The 26,512-nt window shown below is 38.2% G+C and overlaps 1 protein-coding gene across 1 annotated transcript in view; it reads left to right on the forward strand.

Moving 5' to 3' along the window:
- Positions 1–26,512, forward strand: part of PARP14 (poly(ADP-ribose) polymerase family member 14) — a 44,374-nt gene that overhangs the window by 16,030 nt on the left and 1,832 nt on the right. The window contains exons 6-16 of the mRNA XM_033131932.1: positions 152–2,436; positions 4,410–4,646; positions 5,199–5,420; positions 8,875–8,953; positions 11,074–11,223; positions 11,561–11,623; positions 11,972–12,139; positions 15,633–15,839; positions 18,412–19,008; positions 20,310–20,443; positions 26,030–26,204. Coding sequence (XP_032987823.1) covers positions 152–2,436; positions 4,410–4,646; positions 5,199–5,420; positions 8,875–8,953; positions 11,074–11,223; positions 11,561–11,623; positions 11,972–12,139; positions 15,633–15,839; positions 18,412–19,008; positions 20,310–20,443; positions 26,030–26,204 — 4,317 coding nt within the window. The remainder of the gene's footprint in view (positions 1–151; positions 2,437–4,409; positions 4,647–5,198; positions 5,421–8,874; positions 8,954–11,073; positions 11,224–11,560; positions 11,624–11,971; positions 12,140–15,632; positions 15,840–18,411; positions 19,009–20,309; positions 20,444–26,029; positions 26,205–26,512) is intronic.

Genomic DNA, 26,512 nt, shown 5'->3' on the forward strand with positions numbered 1-26,512 from the left:
TAGAGCTGCTTTTTAATAACATGTTGTAGCATCAAAGTTCTACAAACATTAGAATTTTTTCCCCTCTAGAGTAGGAAATTTGTTTTCTTGTTTGCTTTCATTTGAAACATACTACACTGGGATTACCTTATTTTCTCTCTTTCCTTTTAAGTGTTAGGCACCATCATGACCAAGAAACTTCACTTCAATAATATGCCGCTGTCTGTGTTTCCATACTATGCCTATTTGGGCACAGCTTTATATGGAAAGGAGAAGCCTGTGATCAAACTTCCAGCACCATTTAAAGAATCACTGGATCTTCTTTTATGGAAGTTCTTGTACAAAAATAATCACCTGATTGAAGAGATAAACGAAGAAGTGAGACGTTGTCACTGTGAGCTAACATGGTCCCAACTCAGTAGTGAAGTTATCGTAAGACCTGCAGCCACCTTAGTCAATCAAGGAAGACTAAGAATCAAGAACTGGAAGAAAGATGCTTCCACAACATTCTCTGACATCAGGTCTAGATATAAAGTGACACCACTTAAAGTGGATCCAGTAGTGTGGGACACCATAAAAAATGATTTAGAAGCTGACAGGATTTTGATTGAATTTGATACACTTATGGAGATTGTAACCTTAGTGGGGAAATCAGAGGATGTACAAAACATGGAGCCACAAATCAAGGAATTAATAGAAAACACCACTCAAAGAATTAAAAGAGAAGAGCAAAGTCTAAAGGAAAAAGTGGCCATTTCTCCAGGAAAGTATTTTCTTTTGTGCCACAGCGGTATACAGGAGCATTTTCACACGGAGTTCCCAGACATGGAGATTTTTTATGATGAAGCCACTCAACACGTGTACTTGAAAGGATTCCATGCAGATGTGTATAAAGTAAAGTGTGAAATCCAGGAAAAGGTGTTCAACATGGCTCAGAAAAACATTCAGCTTCCCCCTGAGGTTTTCCAGTTTTTGCAACAGGTCGACTGGGCAGAATTCTCTAATTCTCTTTTTATAGCACAAAAAATTCTTGCAATTTATGAACTAGAGGGTACAACTGTTCTCTTAACCGGCAGTTCTTCTGAAGTCCTATTAGAAGCTGAAAAGCAAATGATCAGTGCCCTGAATTATAAGCGCATAGACATCGAGGACAGAGAATTTCTTAGTGGCAAGAAGTGGAAAGATATCACTCACCATTTGCATAGGAAATATAAGTCTTCCTCAAAGACTGTAATAATCAATGAATTAATTTCAGAAAGCACAGCTGCGGTCATCATCGCAGGCTGCGTGAGAGAAGTAAACGACACCCACAGCTTCCTTCTTGACTTTTTGGAAAAAAACGCGAAAATAGAGAGATTTATTGAAGTAAAGCCTCCCTTAGTTATTCATTATTTAAAGGCACAGAAGAAGCTCTTCTTGCAAAAGACAAAGAAGATAAATGTTCAGGTAGAGTTCAAGACTGCTGACAAACAAAAAGGCATTTTACTAATTGGCTCAAAGACTCAAGTCCTGGAGGGAATAAACATCCTCAAGCAAGCCAGGGATTCAGTTTGTATTAAAAGCATCTGTATTGATAAGCCAGGAATCAGCCAGTTGTTCCAAAACAATGAATGGTATTATAAAACTCAGGCCAAACGGTTATTTGATTGTTTTATAGAACTACAGCAGAATGAAGAAGAGGAGAAGGGAGGTGGCGCTGACGGACAAAAGCGTTTCTCCCGGGCAGACTTAGCCCCTGGAGTCTCGCTGATTGTACAGCAGGGCGACTTGACCCAGTTTCCTGTGGAAGTGGTGGTGAATTCGGCAAATGGGGACCTCCGGCACAGCGGTGGTCTTGCCGCTGCTCTTTCAAAAGCAGCTGGCCATGAGCTCCAAGCAGACTGTGAGCAGATAGTGAAAAACAAAGGCGCGATCCTACCTGGCCACGCTACCATCTCAAAAGCAGGAAAGCTCCCATACCACCATGTGATCCATGCCATAGGGCCCAAGTGGAAGGACAGCGACGCCCAGGAGTGTGTGTTCCTGTTAAAGAGGGCCGTGGAAGAAAGTCTCCATTTGGCCGAAAAATACCAGTACAGATCCATAGCCATCCCTGCCATTAGTTCTGGAATCTTTGGCTTTCCCTTATCCCAGTGTGTGGAGACCATTGTTTTGGCCATTAAGGAAAACTTCCAATATAACTGGGAAGGACGCACCTTGAAAGAGATTTACCTTGTGGATGCAGCTGAGAAGACTGTTGAGGCCTTTGCTAAAACTGTGAAAACTATGTTTAAAAACACTCTGCCTGAAACTGCGAAAACTATGTTTAAAAACACTCTGCCTGAAACTGCTTCCCCGCCCAGTTTACCAGCAGCAGTCCAGCCCCGCTTGAGAAAAGATCATGGAAACAGACAAATGCTGTTGTGCCCCGGAGGCCTGAAGATCCGGTGGTTGCAAGAAGAGGTGCAAAATGCTACAGTGAGTGTCCCTATTTACAGAACACCCACCAAGGGGCTGCAACTCCAGTTAGGCTGTTGCCAAAGGAAGATTAGGATTAGGGTTGAATCTTGAATCAAGGGGGAGAATCCCATGCCCTCCCTCCTGGCCTGGGAACAGATTTCCTTAAAAAATTGGGCTACTTCACCGTGGCATTTACTGAAAGAGATTGGCCAGTTATGTATGGGAACTAGAAGTGTATTCAGATCACTAGGTTTCCAGTGAATGTGAAAATCCACAATACCTCACGTGTACAAGGCTTTCTATCCTTTTTCAGTGCCTTAACATCTGTCATATTTTGATGAATCTAAGGTCAATTTCCTGTCAAATTTACTGATAGCAGCTACAGAAAAATTAGAGTATAGGATGGGTGCAGAGGACAGGAATATTGTTAATGAAGCTGAACCAGGGTAAGTGGGGCTTTGTCTGAGGGATCGTTGGCACCCAACACCAGTAAGAAAATATGGAAAGGACAGTGGGCAGTGGACCTGCGAAGGGTCTGGGTAATATGTAGGGATAATTCTTATAGGTCCGCCAGGGGGTGACATGTTTTCAAAAAATGTATTTAACAACCTTTGTCACACAAGCTCAACTAATGGGAACAGCAGCCTTGGAAGCCCCTGAGGTGCCAGTTGTTCCTTCTTTAATTTGGGGACTGTGGGCAGAAGGGATTCCTAGGGAAGGCCATTTGCATATCTCCTTTGGAGAAATGTCTATTCAGATCCTTTGCCTACTTTTAAATTGGGTTGTCTTTTTTATCACTGAATTTTTAAGAGTTCTTTATGTATTTTGGATACAGGTCCCTTACCAGTTATATGATTTGCAAATATTTACTCCCATTCTGTGGGTCATCCTCCTTGTATAGTAACTTTAAATAATAATTACAAGAATAATAGCTAACATTGATTATTTAGTATGTGCCAGGCATTATACAAAGTGCTTGGCATGCATTTTCTCATTCAATGCCATAAGGTAGAGTCCAAGATTATTATTCTTCACACTTCACAGATGGAAGAATGAGACTTAGAGGGTTTAAGTAATTTGCCCATGCCCCACTGCTAACAAATGGCGGATCAGGATTGGAATTTGTTTAGGCTCTTAACCATTGCACTATTTCAAAATGTTAAAAATAATTTGGTTTCTCATTTAAAAAATCAAACAAACAGGAAACTTTTGACCAAGAGTCAGTAATCAGAATGGGTTCCGTTCCTCATCTACCTTGAACACTGAATAATAGTAAGACATTCCTTCCATTCCTTTTTATTCCCATAGATGTTTTGGCTTCTGATGCCACAGTATCTGCTAAGCCTTGGTCCTTGGTGACTCTTTTGAAAATCACTTGGTCATAATGCCTTCTCCTCTCTTCTACTGAGGTCTTAATCGAGCCAATTAATCTGCTCACATTAACTGTCCTGCTGAAAAGCTTCCATGGCTCCTCACTGTATGTGGGGAAGTCCAGTTGGCCTGGCCCTCAAAGCCCTCCTCAGTCTGACCCAGTGAAACATTTCTAGCCTGGCTTGCAGCATTTTCCTGCAGAAGCTCTCTATCAGGTCAAACTAATCTGCTCACGGCTCATGACCTACCATACATATGTTCCTGCCGTTCCCCCTTCTGAGTGACTTCCCTGTCTCTCTCTGCCTGCCGCCACTCTTCCCAGGTCTTAGAATCCACCTCAACCATGGTGTCTTTACTAGCCACTGAAGGCACTCCCTCTGGACTCCCTCAGTGATCCCATACCATTTATACATTGCTTCGTGTCAGCTCTCTTTTTGTCCTGGAGTGTTATTTAAATAAGAATCTAATAACACTTAATCTTTGGGGTGGTATTTTAAATCTCTGAAAACTTAATCATCTTGTTGTTCCCCATTGTGCCAAGCCTGGGGGCTCAAATATAGCAATCGTTGATGAATGCTTTTTGTTAAAATTTGAAACAAATTGTTGGTTTTGTCTTTAAGACCGATGTTATCGTCAACTCCATTCCCTCGGATCTTGTGCTTAATAGAGGGCCCCTTTCTCAAGCCCTCTTGAGAAAAGCTGGGCCAAAGCTCCAGGAAGAAGTGAACACAACCGGACAAACGATGTCTGTTGACGTGGGCACAATTCTCCAAACCAGTGGTTGCAATCTGCATTGCCACCGTGTGCTTCACGTGGTGGCTCCGGACTGGCAAAATGGCAGCACATCTTCACAGGCGGTAGGGCATGGTTTTAAATTCTCAGGAAATTGGGTACCCCTTTGGACTCCTTTCAGTATAATATGGATTGAACCCTGTCTGTTCCTCTTCTGTAAGAACGTCCCATCCTTGGCAGATTTTGTTATTATGGCTCTTTCTTTCACCTGTAGCTGACTTCTCCTGAAGACTACTTAATAATATAAATTAATTATAGTGCTCAATCATTGGGGGTTAGGGAAGAAATATTAAAGATAACACATCTTTTGTGAAGAAGACAAGGCAAGGTCATGAAGAATGGAAGAGCATGGGGGATGAGAAGAGTAGTTGCTTTGCTTCTTTCCTTCATTGCTGAGTGAGTTTGAATCTTTTTGGAGGGTTTCTCAGATTGTCTTTTCCTCTTCCTCATCTATTCCTATTTTTCTTTTCACTTCCGACTACCCTTAAACTGCCTGTTGTTGAAAGCAAAAAAGGAGTAGACAGAGATCACAAAGTTGCTAAATTCTTCTTATTTTTTTTTGGTCCTAACTCCCATTTCTAGGCAAAATGTGTAAGGATGTGCTTTGTATTTTTCAGATCATGGAAGACGTAATCAAAGAATGTTTGACAATCACTGAGAACTTGTCCTTAAAATCAATTGCATTTCCAGCCATAGGAACAGGAAATTTGGGGTTTCCTAAAACTGTTTTTGCTGAATTAATCATTTCAGAAGTGTTCAAATTTAGTAGCAAATATCAACCGACAGCTTTACAAGAGGTTTGCTTTCTCCTGCAGCCGAATGATCTCGAAAATATTCAGGTACAGCCTCGCTCATTTCTGGTTATTTTGGCAACTGACCCTTAATGGCCTCCAATGTCTTCATCATCTCATAGATTATTTCTTTCATGTATTTTCCATACAGGAAAGTAAACGAGTAGTATACTAGTTGTAGCATGGCAAATTTCAAGCAAATATATGGATATAGAAAAAAATTTAACTTCTTATTAAGGGAAATTTCAACCATATACAAAAGCAGACAAAACAGTATAATAAACTCCCTTGTACCCATCACTTAATCTTCACAATTATTAAACTATGGCCAAAATGTTTCATCTCCATCTCCACTTATTTTCCTTCCTCCCATATTATTTTGAAACAAATCCCAGATATACATTTTACCCATGAACAATTCAGTATGTATTTTAGACATTAGAATTCTTTTTAAAATGTCACATAACCACAATACTATTTCACAGATAAAAGAAATTGACAATCATTCTTTTATTTCATTAATTATCAAGTCAGTGTTCAAATTTTCAACTGTCTCATAAATGTTTTGTTTTTACAGCTTGTTTGTTTGAATCAGAATCCAAATGAGGTCCATATATTGCAATGGAGTTGACATATCCCCTAACCCTCTTTTAATCTACAGGATTCCTTTCCATATGAACACAGAAATTGTAATACCTAATATAAAAGCACAGTTGTGGTCCTATACGTAGTACCACAACATATAATTGTCAGGATGAGATACACTGAAGGGTATGATTGGAATGAACTCAGCACATCCCCATGGAAATAGGAAGTTGGGACCAGAAATACCAGAACTATCTTCAGTCATAGAGAGTCTGTCGACCTTCTCATACTTGCTGAACATCAGCTATGGGTGAGCCGCTGGACTCAACATTACGGGATGACAAGAAGCATTTAATAAGAGGCTGTTATCCAAGTCCTTAGAGTCCAGTAGAGTAAATGACATTAAACGTTTGGAAAGTCCCATAATGATGCAAGAATTAAACAGATTAAGGCTAGCAACCCAGAAAATGTCTATGGATCATTGGACCATCTGAATTTTTAGGTCATACTTAATTGTTTTCTGGATCTAGACACAATCTTTAAGTTCTTTGGAAGCACAAATCTAATCTAAATTCTAATCAGACAGCCAAACCACCCAGGCAAATATGTGGTCCATTTAATTGGTCTGCATAACTATAGTAATTCCTAGTCAATAAATACTTTTTGAACAACCTCCCTAGATTTGCATTATACAAGGTTGTATAGATCATGGAATTGGTATGTAACACACAATTTTCCTCCTATAAGTCACAATGACTTTGGGAGCTAAGATTTATACATATAAAATGAACTAAATTAGAGATATAAAGTGCTGAGAGTTTTTGAATGGGTGAATAGGGGAGTGAGTCCTGTGACACGGACCTGAACCTTCAAATCTCACTATTTCTGTGCAACCCCAGACCCTGTTTTCTTTCCTAAGGACTCAGAGTCCTCTGCAAGTATTCTATAAAAGGATTAGTCTATGCAGACACTTTTGTTGCCATTAGAAACAGTATTGATTCTCCATAGATGGCTGTGATATTTTTTCCTCTGAAGACTTTTTTTTTTTTTTTTTTTTTTAAAGTTGGCATGTTCCATAACTTCTTTTTTATTGAGGTATAATGCGAAAATGAATTAACCTTCAGACTGTTTCAAATTTTTGAAAGAAATACGGATTATTATTATACAATGATGATGATGAAACAGAAATAGTAGCAGAAGCAGTAGTAGCAAAAACAACCCCTCTCTAGATAACTTTCAAAATAGGGACGCTAAATCCATCCTGTTTCAGTTTTGTAACCTGGAATTTCATGTTTTCTAATAACTTTTTTTTTTTTTTCCTTTAGAATCTTTTTTTTTTTTAATTTATTTTTAATTTATTGGGGTGACAATTGTTAGTAAAATTACATAAATTTCAGGTGTGCAATTCTGTATCACATCATCCATAAATCACACTGTGTGTTCACCACCCAGAGTCAGCTCCCCTTCCATCACCATACATCTGATCCCCCTCACCCTCATCCCCCACCCCCCAACCCCTTTACCTTCTGGTAACCACCAAATTACGTTCCCCAGATTAATTTTCAAGCCCGTGGCCATCCTATGGTCACCGATTGCCCTCCAATCCCCTCACCCTCCCCCCCACCCCCACCCCTCCCGCCCATCTAGCAACCCTCTCCTCTGAAGACTTTTAAAGACAATTAAACTTTGGTTATCTTTGCACAAAAATCAACAAAACTTATTGAGATGTTTATAAGTAGACACTGTAATAGAGGTTGCAAAACAGCAGTCTGTGGTCTGAACATGGCCTCTAGATGTGCTTTGTTTGAGCTATTTTTTAAAAATGTGAATCAGTTGCTAACAGTTAAAAATCAAACATTTCACATAAAGCTCCAGCTGTCCACCATAACCTAAAAATTCAAACGTGCTGGCACATTGGGCATGGATTTCTGCCTGAACTGTTTGCTGTGGCTGAGTGGCAGGTGCTGTGTAGTCCAGAATCACGTCAGTCCAGCTTTCCACTTGTAGCTTCCCTGCCTGGCCCCTGGAGGTCTATGAGCCTGACACCTTGGCTCTGTAGTCTCTGCTGGTCTCTCTCCCTTGATCGTATCAGCCTTTTAGCCAAGATTTTACTTACTGTTTTCCAACAAAATTACCTGTTGCTTGTTTACAAGGAGGAAGAAAGTGATGATTTGGGGTTGTCACTACCAGGCAAAGAAATGGAATTCACAGGTTCATTAACCCTAACATACACCAGCCTCTTGCTCCAAAAAGCAATACTCCCTTAGCCATTTCTCTTCTGGTACAAATAAGCAGTTAAAAATCGAAGTGTTGTGATTGTCTTTCTCTTAACCCTGTATTTTTAACAACTGGAAAGTTATTTGCTCTTACTTATAATGAAAGTAATACATGTTCATTGTAGAAACTTTGAATAATACAAAATGTTTAAAGTAGTTTAGTGTATTTCATTCCAGTCGTCTATACATTTGTACTTTGTAAAGTGGTGTTATACAACGTAATTAATGTTATTCTTCTTTCATTTAATAATATAAAATGAGTGTTTTCGTATTCCATTACATAGTCTTTCAAAGTGCAATTCTTAATGGCTGCTAAGTATTTTAACAGGGAAATATGCTAAAATTTATTTAACCATTTCTCTGTTGGGTTTTAAACTGTTTTATTTTTTCTTGATTATCAATAACATTGTAATGAATTTTTTTTGTATTTGTATCTTTGTTTACATTGTTAATTTCCATAGGATGCATTTGTAGAAATAATATATGTAGTTTCACAACTTTAAAAATCTGTAATGATAATAAATAATACTTTGAGAATTGTTCTCCTAAATATTTGCGCGTGTAGGATCAAAAGCCATGATGAATCAAATTCATTCATCTACTGAGGATTATTGTAGTAAAAAATGTCTTTGTGTCTCCAGGCGTTTTCAGATGAATTCAACAGAAGGGCTAATGGAAATTTCGTCAGTGACAAAATTCCCAAGGCTGAAAATACACAAGGTTCAGTAAAGCTTTTAAATTGAGAAATTATTTCAAATTACTAAATAACTATTTAGTGATAAGTGAAAGATGGTAGTGATGAGTCTTATGAAAAAATAACTTTGATAAAAAAGATATTAAATTATGTTCCATATACCTGAGCTGCAAGACACTGGCCATGTTTGTGTGATTTAGAGTGAAAGAGTAGGCAGGCCAAGTTAGTTAATCTGTACAGTGGGTTTTTAAGAAGTGATGAGGTTATTTTCTAAAAATGATGTGACATGTGTTTTTGGAAATAGATACATTTAAAGAGACAATACCAACCAAATGCTTTTTCTCTGTTAAATTTGCTGTTGTTTATTTGAGTTTATCCTATCTGGAATTTGCTGAGTCTTCTTAAATCTGAATGTATATGTCTTCCATCAAATTTGGGAATTTTTCAGTTATTTATTCAAATATTTTTCCTGCAATGATCTTTTTCTCCTCTCCTTCTGGTGCTAAAATAAATAGTAAGCCTTTTAATAGTGTCCTACTGGTCCCTGAGGATCTGTTCTTTTTTCTTAAAAAAAAATTTTTTTCCCTCTATTCTTCAGATTGGATAATTTTTATTGATCTACCTCCAAGTTCAATGACTCATTTCTCTGTCTGCTACACGATTGAGCCTCTGCAGTGAATTTTTTATATCAGATACTGTATTTTTAAGTTGTAAAATGTCCTTTTGATTTTATAATTTATATTTTTCTGCAGAGACTCCTATTTTTCCATTCATTTCAAATCATTTCCATGCATTCAAATGTGTTTACTTTGACCTCAGGGAGCATAGTTATAGTAGGTACTTCAAAGTCTTTGTCTGGTAATTCTGACATCTGGATCATGTGGAGATTACCATCTATAGTGAGTGTTTTTATTCTTGAGAATCTGTCACATTTTCTTGGTTCTTTGTATGTATGACAAGCAATTTTGGATTATAGGCTGGTTATTTTCATTATTATGTTGTGAAACTTGGGTCTGGTTAAAAATCTGGAAAATGGTGTTTTTTTTTTTTTGTTTTTTTTTTTTAGCAGGCAGTTAATTGTTTAAGTTCATTCTAAGAGTTTTGTCTCACCTTCTGGGTGGGCAATGGTTCCAATGTCACTTCAGGTCTCAAAACCTTTGCTATGCTGCTTGGGTCTGACTCCATATGTGCAGCTCTGGGGTGAGCTCAGGATTTATTTCAGTTCATACACAGAATAGGGGATCACCTTCTCTAGCTCTTCCCTCTCTAGGATTCCCCTTATACTCTCTGGCTTGTAGGAGCCCATTTTGCAGGTCTTCTCACCAGAAAGACCACCAGAAAGGGTTCTCTTGGAGAGAAAGAGAGAGAGAGAGAGAGACGTCAGACCACAAAGGTCCTTTTTCCTGATTCTTCCAGATAGAAATACAGAATGTCTCTCAGAGTTTTAGCTCTGTGTGGTGCCACTGTGGAGTTCTGCAGCGGGGGTCACCTTGGGGGTAGGGCCTGGATTAAAAAAGCAAAAAAAAATAGGGAAAATAAGAAGGATCCCTGCCATACTCGTCAGCTCACAGGGACCCTTTTTCTCAATCCTCTGGCCATAAAGACAGGAATCCTCTGAGAGTTTTGCTACCAGTGCTCGTTGTGCAGTTCTGCAACTAGGACCACTCTTGGGTGCAACCTGGGAGAGAAAAGAAGAAAATTCTCAAAACAAAACAAAGTGGGAAACTCCCCTCTATTCAAGTTGCCTCTTCAGATTTTTGACTCCCCTCCCCAATCTGCCTGCTGTTTCCTTTTCAGTCCTCCATTAGTGGCTTTTTGTATTTGTGCCATGTTTTTAGTTGTGATCAGCAGGAGATATAGGCTTTAGTGGGCTAACTTCACCTTGACCAGCACCAGAAGTCCATGTTTGATATGTATTATATTTTGTAATCCTTTTTCAAAAACAGAGCATCACTGGGGCTGAGGATCAGGGCCAGGTTAAAGGCCAGAGATGAGAGAGAGAAAGGGAGAGAGAGGGAGGCAGGGAGGGAGGCGGGGGAGAGAAAAAGAGAAGTATGGCAGGGGCACATGTGGGAGCATGAGACCTAAGTCATTCTTGCTGTTGTTCACTTGGTTATTGACTTCATTATTTTCTTTTTCTTTTCAGGTTTCTATAAAACTGTTTCTCGCCCTGACTTAGGATTGCATGAAATGAAAATTGGCCCCATCACCTTCCAGGTGGCTTCAGGAGATATCACGAAAGAAGAGGCAGATGTGATCGTAAATTCAACATCAAAGGCATTTACTCTCAAAGCAGGTATTGTAGGATTTTGACTAGTGTGATAGTCACAGTAGATCTCATGGAGGAGCGTTCCTATAGCCAGACTATTCTACACTTGCTATAGCCAAACTGGCTTCTACAACTTAGGCATATTATTATTAATTAATACTTTTAAAATTATTTTGACATGGTTTCTTGTAATCGGTAACAATTCTTTTATGAACTTTTCTTCTTCATGAACAGAAATACCCAGGTTATAGGATTCCTTTGATGATGGGGAAAGTGTTTAGATAATGAGGCAATTATTCTGATCCTAATATACTGTTTCTGAGTTTTTGTTTGTGTTTGTAACCATCTTGATGGTCTCATGTAGGGGTCTCCAAAGCAATTTTGGAACAGGCTGGACAAAATGTGGAAATGGAATGTTCTCGTCTAGGTAAGGCACAGTGCTATTTTTTGGTCCTAAATTGTAAGTGGAAGCTCAATGTGGGAGACTGTAGAGAGGCTGGGGAAAGTCTTGGGATTGAGGAGACAATATATTGATCTTAAAATCATACATTTTGCTAAAGAATTCCAGTCATAGAAATTAGAAGTGAAAAGAAATGAAAGGTGAAATCATGGTTAAAAAGAGAAGGTAAGCAAGAAAGATTCACCCACGGTAATATTTTAGGAGTCTCTTATTCACATTAAATTCCTTATTTGCCAAACCAGACATTTTGCATTCTAAACAACCAAAGAGTGGGTTCAGACCTGACTTTGCGTGTTTTTGTTTTATGTTTCTTAGCTCAACAGGGCAACAATGAGTATATAATTACCGAAGGTGGATTATTGAAGTGCAAGAATATTATTCATGTCATTGGCGGAAATGATGTCAAGAAATCGGTTTCCTATGTTTTGCAGGAGTGTGAAAAGCGGAATTACTCATCCATTTGCCTCCCAGCCATTGGGACAGGTCTGTAGCCTCTCAAGACCAAATCCCTAGGTGTCCCCTTTCCCTTGATTTTGTGATGATTTTAATATAGTTCATGCTGAGTGTTCCTAAGAGCAGCTTCTCACCCCAAGGCGGCCGCTGAGGGAATGAGCAAAGCCTGTGGGTGTTTTAAGTAAAAGAGGGAAAAGGGAAGAAAACTGAAGAGACTGTTGGAATATTAGAGAGAGTTTGCTCTCTAATATAGAGGGGAAAGGAGAGGAAGGGAGGGGAAGAAAAGGGAGGGAAGAGTAAGAAAGGCCATCTCTCCTCTTTCAGCAGTCCCTTTTTATTTTTTTCCATCCCCTATATAACCCCCTGTTAGTCCTTCACTTCCTCCTCCATCCTCTCCAGGGACAATATGTTAATTGGCTTCCACCTCCCTGTAGCTGACTCCCAGATGAGCATTTCCGCCCTCTTCTCTCACCTCTTCCTCAGTGGCTGTGTAGGTTGGCCTTAGGGCATCTCTGCACAGAGATAACTCAGTGGGTTCTAATGCGTCAGAAACTCCATTCCCCCCTCTCCTCTTTTCAGCCTACTTACCTCTTTTGAGTTTCTAGTTTTCCTCAAAGTACATGATTGTGTGATTCTTCATATAGAAGGATGGTGCTTTGGGTTTATCATTAGTAAGGTGATGTGCTTTGAGCTCTTTTCCTGGGAATCTGAGTCATGAGCATTGATCAGGAATTCCTACTTGATCTCCCTTAATTGAGCTGGTCACGGGAGGCAAACAGCCTTAGCTTTAAGTGGAATGGAACTGGCCCGTCTTAGAGAGAGAATGCCGGGCACTGGATTGGTCATTCCAATGCTCAGGATTCTAGGTTTGAATGTCTGTACTGGCATGTTAGGCCCTCCAGAAGTTTAGCCTCAATAAACTTAACCATCCTTGTCACTTTCTGGGCCTTCTTCGAATCCTCTGTCCCATATTTTGATTTGTGTAATTCTCGACCATTCCTCTTAATGTTCCCATGTGGAATGTTATGTCTACTTTATTACTTTTCTATTTCTAAAAATATAATTTATAGCCCCTTTGTGTTTTTATTCCCCTTGTAGTATCATCCAGTCCCAGCAGATTAGCCAACATGCTATCTGTCTATCTATCTCTGTATTTGTCATCTTTTATGGACGCCCACTGATGACTTCCCAGTCTTTGTCTCCAACTGCTTTTTCCTCTTTGCTCTGGTCTTGTGTTTCCACCTTAACTTTATTTGGGCCAAGAAAACAGGCAGTCCACAGGTGGCACAGACCTTTCCAAGGGAGTCCCTGGGTGGACTCAAAGAAGACACAAGGAAATGAGGTGGTTTTAGTTTAGTATAAATATGTACACATGTTTGAGTATTTCTGCAAACCTGTTGTTTCTTCCACCGATTTGGTGGCATTGCTGGTCTGCACAGATTCTCCTCACTTTTCTTCTTTACCTATTTCTATCACCATCTGAGCTGGTTCTTAGACTAATGAGTGGGGAAGCTTTTCCCCTTTAGTGGCATTTATGAGTTGCGTGAGACTATGAACAAGACAGCTTCTGGCTATAAAAGAAGTCCTCTTCCTGTTACCTACAGACACTTGTCTTAGAGGAGAGAACGTGTGGTCAGTGATACCTGAAAGCACCTCAAGAGCAATGTAAACTCCAAACTACAATTCACTGTCTTCTCCCCCAAACCTGCCCTTCCTCTTACATCCCTGATTATCTTAAAAGCATCAATTTCTATCTAGAATTCTTGACTGTACCCTCTTTGTCACTCCTATGTTCATTAACTTATTAGTTAGTTTGATTAAATAGTTACTGAATGCTCGTCATGTACCAGGCACCACTAAAAAGGGGTCCAGTCCACATAGAGCAGCACCTAGCCTATTGTGAGAGACAGACATGTAAATAAATAACCTTAATATAGCATGCCCATGACGTACACATGAAGGCCTGTCGGTGGCAAAAGAGGGGGAACAAGACGTCAAAGTTGGTCAGTAGGTCCTGCTGAGTTTACTTCCTAAATGTCTCCTCAAGCTCTCCACCCGAGTCTTCATTCTTGCCTCCTCTCTTTGTTCAACTCTTGTCTTTTGCCTAAACTTATTATATTCCCCTCTAGACCTGCTAGATCCAGGCTCTCTGCTTTAGTGCCTCCTCCACCCCATCTCTCCTACCCCGGACTTATTTTTCTCAAAAATAGAAGAAAAATACTTCTTTCTGTTTCTCTGAGCACAGTAGGTTGAATCTCTCACACCCGTTACACATTTCTATCAGACTTGGGCGTTCCCTCATTTTTCCACACTTCACCTACTGAACACCTGTTCAACCTTACGCATCACATCCTCTTGTCCTAGTGCCTAGATGAGCATGAGCCTGTGATGGGACACAGTAAATGTTTATTGAGAGGGAATGAATATATCTGAACACTCCCATTCAAATTCTCCCAAACATCATGAGATAACACAGTTTTGCAAAGGAGAATTTCCCTCTTTTCATGCTCATCCAATAAAAAACAAACAAACAAACAAAACCCTGAGTAAACCCTCTTGGTTTGTTTTTTTTTTGGGGGTTTGTCTACATCCCCCAATTGTCTACATAGCCAAATAAAAGAGGCCTACTCTTGTTTCTGTAATAATGGTGAGCACCTTCAGCAGGGATAATCCAAATGGACCCTTAGTCTATCACACTAGATTGGTCAGGGACTTACACAATGCCACCCTCCCTGCCATGTGAGAGCTGTCATTCATATGGGACTACTTCCCTGGTTTTGCATGAGACTTTTCGAGGAACCTGTCATGATCTTACCTAAGCAGTAGGCCTGAGAAACAAGATACGGAACATGCTTAATTAGGAAAAGACCTGCTCAGGTAACAATCTTGAACACTGCTAGCCAGTTAAAATCTCACTGAGTGTGCAAGGAAAGACTTCCTGGAGGCTTGTGGATAACTTACGTGCAAAAAAGTATAGATTATAACAAATAGCTCCAGGTGTCTTACAAAATTAGCTTAGTTTAAATCAAGTCCCCAAAGACACCTTGGAAAATAAGAATACATACATAAAGCCAAGTGATGACTGAGCAAAAAAAAAAAAAAAAAAAAAAAAATTGTGGTTCTCTTTAAAGAGCATAATATTTCAACATATCATAGCATCTTTTACTTTTTATGGATCTTTTGAGGACACTAGTGGGCTGAGAAAGATTAACTGTGCTGTGTGACACAGAGGAATACAGTGAGCTGGGATCTGCTGAATAGAGTAGACATGAATGTCAGATACCAAACATTAGGTCCTTTATTCATTTGTTGGGCTGTTGGCTTTCTGACATCCTGAGACAAAATCTCCCCATTGCATCTAGGACTTCAAAAATGTTTGCTGATGCATTGTTAGAAAGGTCTACAGTGATGAAAGAGCTGGGGAGTGGGTATTTAGTCTGTGAGAATTGGAATCCCTAATTTATTCCTCAGCCTTTTCCAGATCATTTTTTCCCCCAGTCATTTTTATCATTTGCCTTCCCAGGAAATGCCAAACAAGACCCAGATAAGGTTGCTGAAGCCATAATTAATGCCATTGAAGACTTTGTCCAGAAAGGATCAGTTCGCTCTGTGAGAAAAGTTAAAGTTGTTATCTTTTTGCCTCAAGTACTGGATGTGTTTTATGCTAACATGAAAAAACGAGAAAGTTCTCAAGCTCCTCCCCAACAGTCTGTGATCTCTAAAGTTGCATGTGAGTTGTTCATTTTTATGAAATACACATTCCTAATATTGATATCATATGAGAAATAGCTAATTTTTTTTAATCTAAATTCTTTTTTGGTAGTTTATTAGATCCACCCCCAGTTTTATTGAGATATAATTGACATACATCACTGTAGAAGTTTAAGGTGTGTGACATAATGATTTGACTTCTTATATTGTGAAATGATTATCGCAAAAAAGTTTAGTTTACTATCATTATCTCATATAGACACATTTCTATCATCATCTCATATAGATACAATGACAAGAGAAAGCAAAAAAGGAAAAACTAATTTTTTCCTTGTGATTAGAACTCTTGGAATTTACTTTTTAACAACTTTCATGTGTATCATACAGTGGTTTGAACTATAGTTATCATGCTGGACATTACATCCCTAGTACTTATTTATCTTTTAACTGGAAGTGTGTATCTTTGACCACCTTCCTCCAATTCCTCCTCCTCCCACCCTCTACCTCTGATAACCATGAATCTGATCTCTTTTTCTATGAGTTTGGGGTTTTTTTGGGGGTGTGGGGTGGGGAGGTGTTTGCTTTTTTAGATTCCACATATAAGTAAAATCATACAGTATTTGTCTTTGTCTGACTTGAAATAGCTAATCTGTAATGAACTATCAGAAAGGGAAATTTAAAAAAATTCTCATTTACAATTACATAAAAAAGAATAAAATACCTAGGAATAAATTTAACCAAGGAGGTGAAAACTATAAGATACCAATGAAAGAAATTGAGGAAGACACAAATAAATGGAAAGATCTTTTGTGTTTCTGGATTGGAAGAATCAATATTGTTAAAATATCCATACTGACTAAAGCAATCTATAGATTCAATGCAATCCCTATCAAAATTGGAATGACATTTTTTCACAGAAATAGAACAAGCCATCCTAAAATTTGTATGGAACCACAAAAGACCCCGAATAGCTAAAGCAATCTTGAGAAAGAACTACAAAGTTGGAGGCATCAAGTCACCACACTTCCTGATTTCAAACTATATTATAAGCTATAGTAATCAAAACAGTATGGTATTGGCATAAAAACAGACATAGATCAATAGAAGAGGATAGACAACCCAGAAATAAACCCATGCATGTATGGTCAATTAATTTGCAACAAAAGAGACAAGAATATACAATGGGGAAAGGATAGTCTCTTCAATATAGTGTTGGATGCTTGCTTCAGCAGTACATATACTAAAATAAATGGTATTGGGAAAACTAGACAGCCATGCAGAAGGATGAAACTGGACCACTATCATACACCACACACAAAAATCCACTCGAAACGGATTAAAAACTTGAATATAAGACCTGAAACCATAAAACTTCTACAAGAAAACACAGGGGGTAAGCTCCTCCACATTGGTCTTGGCAATAATTTTTTGGATTTGACACCAAAAGTACAAACAGCAAAAGCAAAAATAAGCAAGCGGCACTAAATCAAACTAAAAAGCTCCTGTACAGCAAGGGAACGGTCAATAAGATGAAAAGGCTACCTATAGAATGGGAGAAAGATATTTGTAAATCATCTAATTGATAAGGGGTTAATATCCAAAAATATATTAACATACAGCTATGTTATGAATATGAATAATATAACTCATACAGCTCAATAGAAAAACAACAACAATCTGATAAAAAAATGGGCAGAGGATCTGAATAGACATTTTGCCAAAGAGGACATACAATACAGCTGGCCAACAGGTACATGAAAAGGTGCTCAATATCTCTAATCATCAGGGAAATGCAAATCAAAATCATAATGAAATATCACCTCATAGATGTTAAATGGCTATTATAAAAAAAAAAAGATAAGAAATATACAAGTGTTGGCAAGGATGTGGAGAAAATGGAATCCCTCCACATTGCTGGTGGGACTGTAAAGCTGTGCAGCCACTATGGAAAACAGTATGGAGGTTCCTCAACAAATTAAAAATAGAACTACTAAGTTCTATTCCACTTCTGGGTATTTATCTGAAGGAAACACAATCATTATCTCAAGAAGATATTTGCACCCCCCATGTTCATTGCAGTATTATTTACAATAACCAAGACACGGAAACAGTTTAAGTGTCCATTGGCAAATGAATAAAAAAAAATAGAAAATGGAATATCATTCATCCATAAAAAAGAATGAAATCTTGCCATTTGTGACAATATGGATAGACCTTGAGGGCATGAGAGTAAATGAAATAAGTCATATCTGTATGACACAAATACTGTATGAGATCGCTTATACATGAATCTTAAAAAATAACCCAAATTCATAGAGACAGAGGACTAATTGATGGTTAATAGAGGCCCACCTCTAATAGAGGCCCACCTCTGGGTGGGAGTAGGGGTTGGGAAGTGGGTGAAATGGGTGAATGGGGTCAAAAGGTACAAACTTCCAGCTATAAGATAAATAAGTCTTGGGGGTGTAATGGACAGCATGGTGACAAAGCAAAAAAAAGGAAAAGAAAAAAAATAACTAATTTTCCTTTCTTTTTTTAATGTTTATTTTATTCAAAGCATCTGTTGCATCCCCTTTTTTCTTCTTCTTTAGCATTTTTGGGCTTCTCAAAGCAGTCTCCCCCCAAAAAAAATCCTTTGGTTTTGGAAAAGAAAACAGAATCAGCAATTTTTCAGGTGTGTGGTGAAAATGAAACATCTGTGAAATCCACCCTCTCATGGATACAGGAAATTATTAATAAGGAACAGGGTCTTTACACCAGTGAAGAAGAATGTATCAAACACTTTGATAACAAGGAATATCAAGAATTGATTAAGCTGCAGAAGAACTTAAATATTACTATTTGCTTGGACCTTGAAAGACCTCTGATTGAGGTTTTGGGAATTAACAGAGATGTAGAACGGGCCAGAAATGCAATTGAGGAAATGATCAAGACAGTTCGATTGGCCAAAGATCGGGAATCCAGAGCAGATTGTATCAGTGAATACATAGAATGGCAATATAACGACAATAACACTTTTCATTGTTTCGACAAAATAACCAACCTGCTATTGGAGGAAGCAAGGCAAAAGAAGGGGACCGTCAAGGTGAAAATTAATCACCATAGCTACACAGTGGATGTGAACAAATGTGTTGCGACAAATGCAAAGGGACATAGTTTACCTGTTCAGCGCATCATGAAACATGAAGGTCAGTCAAACTTGCATGCTTGTTATCCGTTATTTTACACTTTGGGCTCAACACCATTTTGTACATACATCAAAATTGTATGCAAGTAGATAAAATTCAATGAACCCTATGGAATAAAATAGAAAACTTGGTCTCTGAGCTTAAGGAGCTTACCTTATGGCTGGAAAACTACAGCATGGGCACGCCCAACCACCTGAGGACGACCATCTTAGTGATAACACTAGCCAAACCTTGCGTTTTTAGAGTTTACAAGCTGCCCAGAGCTAGTTCTTCTGCGGAGGTAATGGCTGCCTCAGTCAGGAGAGGGAAAGCCGTGAGCTTTAAAGAAAAGTGGCCCAAGGTTTTCTAGACCAAAAGGGAGAAGACAGCCTGGTCAGAGAGTGGGCGCTTTCTGCGTCTGCAACTGATACCCAGAGAGGATCAGGAGCCTTGTAGGATCATCTCCCAGAGGTCACTTCCTCCTCTGCCCTGAAAATGAGGTTCCTTGACATACACATCAGGAGGCAGCCTTCAGATTCTCTGACTGGATGTGCTCCCTGAGAAGGGAATGCTTGTGCAGACAACCATTCCTGCTTTCAAACTACAGAAGTCCCCCACTGAAAACAAGTAAATTGGCTTCCCTCACAGTACATTATCTTCATTTCTTGTGAGATTAGTGTGAATGAATTCCTCAGACTCTGAGCAGCCCTGGGGAAATGACAATAATAATAATAGTCTGTTTAGCAGATGGGGAGACAGAGCTGCCACCACAACCCGCCACATAGCAAAACCTGCTACCCACTCAACTCTTAAGGAAGCTGTGAAGAGTGATGAAAGAACAGATGTGGAGGACCTTGTGGTGGTGTGGAGTTCTGGCAAAAAGCCATGAGTGTGTAAATGAGATGGTAGCAACTATTTAACACATTGTAGGGAAATAATTTGTTAAATTATTAAGTTATGTCGGATTAGAGGCGTAACAGAATATGTAGCTGAATTACACTACACCAGCAGTTCTCAAATCTGAGCATGGTGAAAACTTGTTAAGATGTTGGTACACAGGTTCAACCCCTGAGAAATTTTGATTTGGTAGATCTGTGGGTTTTTTGTTTTTTTAACAAGCATTACGGTTGGTTCTGTGGTCCACGCTTCTGCTTTGAAAAACATTCCCCTAGAAAGATAAGAAATTTCTTGAATACACTGAAATAGGAGATTGTAAAACAAGAACACAAATGATACTCAATTTTTCAAAGCATACCAGGAATGTGGACCATGTAGATGAGCCTTCCCGGGTGCGAGGGTGTCCTTAAATGTCTACTTTGCAGTTGCGATCCCTGTGCACTGGAGTGATATGAAGCAACAGGATGTCTGCCTGGTTGAGCTACAGCCTGGTCATGCAGAATATGACATGGTGGCAAAAAAGTTTAATCAGACCTGCTCACAATGCAAGATAGAGAAGGTAAGCCTTCTGCTGACATGGAGTTTTCTTAATGGTGGAAATAAGGGGTATTGTGGTCCTGGATAAATACATTTTGATTCATTTCCTATCTCATTTTTAAATCCAGAATTAGAATATATTATCGTAATTAGATGTTAGATTCTAGATGCTACCCGTGTCACCATAATTACTGAGACATTAAGATTGAGATTCTTGTGACAATTATTACAATATAAAAATAGATTGCAATATAGTAGCATACTAAAGGCAAATATTTCCTTTGTGAAGAAAGCTAACAAAAATTCAGAGATACGGGTTCAAAATTGGAGTTGATAACCAGCAAACCACGACGAAGAGACACGCAGAGGCTCCTCAGGTTAGATTATGTGCCTCTGCCCCACCATTCACGATCAACAGGGCTTGCTTCCTTAACATATCCAGTGATTCTTTCTTTGTCCATCTCATTTATTTTGGTATCTTCCATTTTTAAACATTAATGTTGCTCTGTGAAATTACATGAAATACTTTTATGGCAGTATTATTTTGATGCTTTTTTCTTCTTTAATTCTCCTTTCATTATCACTGGTATCTGTTTCTCCTCTAAACCCACAGGATTTATACTTTGGTCTTCTGTCTCTGCACTTCACCAGGGAATGTTTTTACCCTCCTTGGCTTCAGCTAATATTTCAATGTTGATAGCTCCCAAATCAACATATCACCAACTTGGATTTTTCACTCCAGCTCTAGAACATATTCCCAGTGGCCTAAAAACCTCTGCTTGATTATCTATTTGCTAAATCAATTTCCCTAAAACTTAACTCATCGTCTCTAAGTAGTGGTCTTTCCCCTTCCTTCTCCATTTCTGTCCTCGGTTCCACCACTTTCTGAGTAAAGCTAGAGATCTCTGAGTACCTTCCCTTCATCCATAATAATGAGTCTACCAGTAAATCCTCCATTTTCTTTCTTTGCAAATTTTCTCTTACTTTCTATTTGCACTGCCACCATTCTGCTTACCCGTCTGGTTAAGCACATATAATTCAAAAAAGATTTGAAATGTCCTACAAAGATATATACCATACCTTCAGGTAAAATAAACAGATGAAGGAAAATGGACAAAGAGAAAAAGTAAGGAAAATAACACAGAAGTATTGTTAGTTCACAAAAATACATGACATGAAGTCCTAGATAGCTATTAGAGGAGGACCACAAATTTGTCCCTGAGCTTCTTAGTAGACAAAGCAAAGAAGTAAACAGCCAGCTACAAGATTCATAGTCTTGTCCATAAATCAAAAAACAAACCACTTGGTCAGGAAACTCACAGCTTTTCACAATACTGAGACTGACTCCTGAGAGATTTATCCTGTGAATCAAGTACTGGAGAATATATTCAAAATCATCTTCACCATAAATTCAATATCCAATTTTATACCATTGTGGTTTGTGTTTTTGTTTTTTTTAAATCCCTCATTATAAACCTGTTGAGCAGAACAATTCTGTGAGTTACTAAGACAAGGTGATTCGAGCATGCAGCCTTTTGATGACCTGGTTCTGAGATGACAAGTAAGTGTCATTCCACATACATCTGCTAGTGGCTGACTGGCACATAGTGATGAGATGCCATGCCCAGGTTGAGCAACAGTGTCTGCAGTGTGCCCTGGAGGCTGACCATGTGTTGCCAGATCTTGGCCAGATAAATGATTTCACTACTTTTTTCACAACCCTTTTTTCAAATAAAATTTTATGTGAAATCCTAGTGTATGACACTGATAAAAGCAGAGCTTAAGATAAAAGCAGTACTTAAGACACCTCTGTGGAGGTCTCTAGTGAAAACATTAACATGAAAAATGGATGGTCTATCACGCTCCATGACAGTTATGTCTGTGACTAAGATTTTTAACATCCATAAACTTCCACCTGGATTCAAAAATGTTGCCACATTTGCTTTTTCTCCCTCTCAGTTTTTGCTGAAGCGTTTGAAAGTAGGTTGCAGATATCATGACTCTCCTAAATATTTTAGCACATATCTCCTAAGAATAAAGACATTCTCCTAAATAACAATATCATTATCCTGTGTAAGAAAATTAATCCCGTGAATTAAAATTAATTCAACAATATCCAATATGGAGTCCATATTCGAATTTCCCCAACTGCTCAGAACATCTGTCTTATAACTCTCACCCCCCTACACCCTAATCTGGGTTCATATACTGCATTTGGTCATTATGTTTCTTTCATCTCTTCTGATCTAGAACAGTATTACTGCACTTTAAACAATGATTTTTCATATTGAATTTTTTGAAGAGTTTAAGCCAGTGTTTTTTAAAGAACCCAAGCCAGCTTTTATATAGGTTTCAGATTTGTCTGATTGGTCATGGTGTCATTTAATTTATTCCTCTATTCTCTTTATTTCTGGTAAACGGGGAGTTAGGTTGAAGGGCTTGGGTAAATTCAGATAAATATTTTTTGTGAGAATATTTCATAGGTGATAGATCACATCAAAGCCTCGGTAAGGTTGTCCCACTATTAATGATGCTAAGTTTGATCACTAGTTAGGGTGGTAACCACCATATCTCTCCACTGGAATCAGTAGTAATCTGTGGGATGATACTTTGTCACTGTATAGTAAGTACCCTGTTCCCCAACAACCTTTTACCAATTAACTTGAACATTCTTTGATGATCCTTTCCTGAATCCATTATTACATGGGAGGTTGCAAAATGTAATTTTCTAGTTCTGTCATTCTTTCTACATTTATTATCTGGCATTTTTATAAAGAAGAAATTTTCTCCCCCTTGCTTGTAAAAAAGTTCAGTATCTTATATTTAATTACAGTGATTATTCTTTCAGATGCACAAATGGTCCTACATTTGACTAATCGGGGCCCTTTCAAATTGGCTGTCATGTTCTTTTCATGACCCCATTCATCCCTGAACATTTCTTCGCTTTCTACCACAAGAGCTCTTCAGCTCACCTTGTACTTTCTCTGTCTCAGGCTGGCATCAGACATTTCTCTAAGTCCTGATTCCCGTTAGTGGGGAATGGTAGTGAGAAACCAAGATCTGTGTGCTGGATGTGCTCACTGCTACTGAGGTGTTCATTGCTTCCAGGCTCTTGCATGGCTAGGGCTAAGAAAACCATGAGTTCATATTGATGTTTTCAATTAAAATTTAATATTATAGATTTTTTCTGAAGTTTTTATATTATATTAATATCTTTTCCTGTACAATAGAAATTTTGGTTTCTAATAATATTACATATTTATTTGTTTGTTTTATCCTATAGTATATATAAAATTGTTTCAAAATTATGACACCAAAATTATTGTTAGCAATATTAAAATAGCTATGCCAAGTTTGTTTTGGTTATTGTTAGCATGCTGTATCTTTCTGTACCCTCCCCTTTTTTTAACCATCTGAAAACTGTATGTTTAAGATGTGTCTTAGCAGCATATACTTGACTTTTGTTTTTCTTCATCCAGTCGGACAATCTTTATCTTTTAATTGGAGTGATTATTCTGTTTAATGTATTTACTGTATTTACTGATATGTTTGGGTTTAAATATACCATATTAATCTTTGTTTTCTATTTATCACATCTATCCTTTGTTCCCTTTCCTCTTTTTTCCTACCTTCTTTTGCATTAAGTATTTTTATTATTTCACTTTATGCCCTATTAGATTGTTAATGCCCTATTAGATTACATTATAATTCTTTAACTGTTTACCTAGAGATTGTAGTGTTCACCTTTGACTTATTAAACTTTGATGCAAATCAGTATGTTTATCATTTCCCAAACAATGCAATGAACTTTGAACACTTTAAATTCATTTATCGCCTCCTGCCTTGTGTACTGCTTTTAACATGTATTTTAATTCTGTGTATACTTGAAACTCTATAAAATGTTTTAATTTTTTTAATACAGTCAGTATTTATATATATTAACCAACATATTTAACTTTTAATCCCGCTGCCCTTCAATTCTTCTTGTATTTCCATGCCTCTATTTTGGGATTATTTTCCTTCTGGTTTTCATTTATCTTCCAGTGTAGATCTGGTAGTGATGTTTCTGGTCGTCTCAGTTTTAGTTCATCTGAAAATGTCTTCATTTCACTTTAATTCTTTGAAGGATATTTTTGCTGAGTGTAGAGTCTGGATTGGCAGTTATTTTCTTTATGGACTTTGAAGAAATTATTATATTGTCTTCTGACTTTATTTCACTCTGCAGTGCCCTTCAATCTCAGAATTTGCCCCATCAAATCCTGTTGCCTTCAAACAGACATTTCCCCGCCCCCCAGCTCTTTTAGTAGTTGTTGGCAAGTAGCTTGCTTTGATACAAGTAGTCTACCATAGCCAGAAGTCTGCTGTTAAAATAAACCTCTAAATAGAGATTTATTCATGGTGGTTGTTTTCTGACTTCATAATTTATCTCACTAGAAATATAGAATCAGATTACTTTTTTCAAAATTACTTGAAATAATTCTTTTCTTTGTGCAGTTATTAAATTTTAAAAGGGTATTTGCTTTAGTAGCACACATACTAAAAAAAAAGGTGAGAAACAAAGAATGAGAAGACTAAGACTGGTTTCAAAACTCTATAAGAAGACATTTTTAAGGCTTTTGAAAGATGAGTAAAATAAATAAAATTTAAGATAAATAGAAACAAAATAGAAGTAGGCAGTTTAAAGATTAGGAAATTAATAGTAGGTAAAAAAGAAAAATCAATTTTAAAATCACAAATGAGATCAACAAAATACATGATTATGCCGAGACTTTGAGATAGAGAGCAAACTGTATCTTAATTAAAAATAAGAAACCCCAAACTGAAAATAAATACATAACCAGAGGGAGGCAGTTATTAGTGTTAACCAAGAATTCTCTAGAATGGAAAAAGATTCTCACAACATGGAACCTTCACCATGAAGGGCCGAGTCCCCCTTCACCCACCCCTTACTCTTTCCCAGGACAACTTTATGAAATGGCCACTACCTCGTGATTAGGGAAGTTTGAAGCTGATCTGCAATCCAGGATCCAAGGAGTTTCCACCATAGCCCTGAAAACCACTGTGCAAAGAGTATGGTCAAAGCATGGCCATTTAGGTCTGCAACCAGATTTGATTCCCTTCCGTCAGGATTCATGCCCCACTCTTCCAACTGGACGAGAGATTAATTTTCAATAATTAATTTCCTTCTTGCCTAGACACTCTAGTGTTTCTCCCAGTTAGAATTTGGCTAGGTAAACCAGTATCTCTTAAGTACTGAGGGGGAGAGAGGCAAAGTGACAAAGTGAGGTGGACAGCAACAGGAGCAGTTAACTACAGTGAAGGTAAAAAGCAGGAGTTGGAGAGGCTTGGTTGGCTAAGATCCTAAATATTGTTTGTTCTCATATGGTGCATAAAAGATGTTAGAAATTAAATTAACATTCTTCCCAAGGCCTGATTTGTGAAACACTGGATCTAAAAAAGAATTCTGAATACAGAAAGCTGCCATCTGGCATTGAATATGCTGTTTATTGTAATTTCTAGTTAGAAAAAAGAGTGGTCATGTTTCATTTGCTGTATCTTTCCAAGGGCTCTTGGCACTAACAGAATATTTTTCCTCATTGATTTGCAGATGGAGAGGATCCAGAATCCACGTCTCTGGAAGGGCTACCAGACACAGAAAAAAATCATGGATGACAAGAATAAACATACAACAAATGAGCTGCAGCTTTTCCATGGGACAGACGCCGACTCGTTGCCACATGTCAACCAACATGGCTTTAACCGCAGTTATGCTGGAAAGAATGGTAAGGAAGTGAGTAATGTGGGTGCTCCCAATGAGGTGTCAGCCGTGTGAACCCAAACTGGCTGAGGGACCAGGTGGACTGCACTGTGTTCCCTCATGGTTGGTGGCCATGTTATAGCCAAAGTTTCAGGTCTAACTAACTATGACTAGCCCTCTGGGGTGGAGGAATGATTTTCTTTAATTAGAAACACAGAAAAAAAAATTTTTAAGAGGCTTTAGAGAGAACTGAATATGATTTAACATTATTTGACATACTGGGTCAATGTATCAAATTACAGACTAAATTGAAATGCTTAAAACTGTTGTTTT

This window comes from Rhinolophus ferrumequinum, chromosome 2 (assembly GCF_004115265.2).
Source record: "Rhinolophus ferrumequinum isolate MPI-CBG mRhiFer1 chromosome 2, mRhiFer1_v1.p, whole genome shotgun sequence".
In the NCBI taxonomy this organism is placed as follows: Eukaryota; Metazoa; Chordata; class Mammalia; order Chiroptera; family Rhinolophidae; genus Rhinolophus; species Rhinolophus ferrumequinum.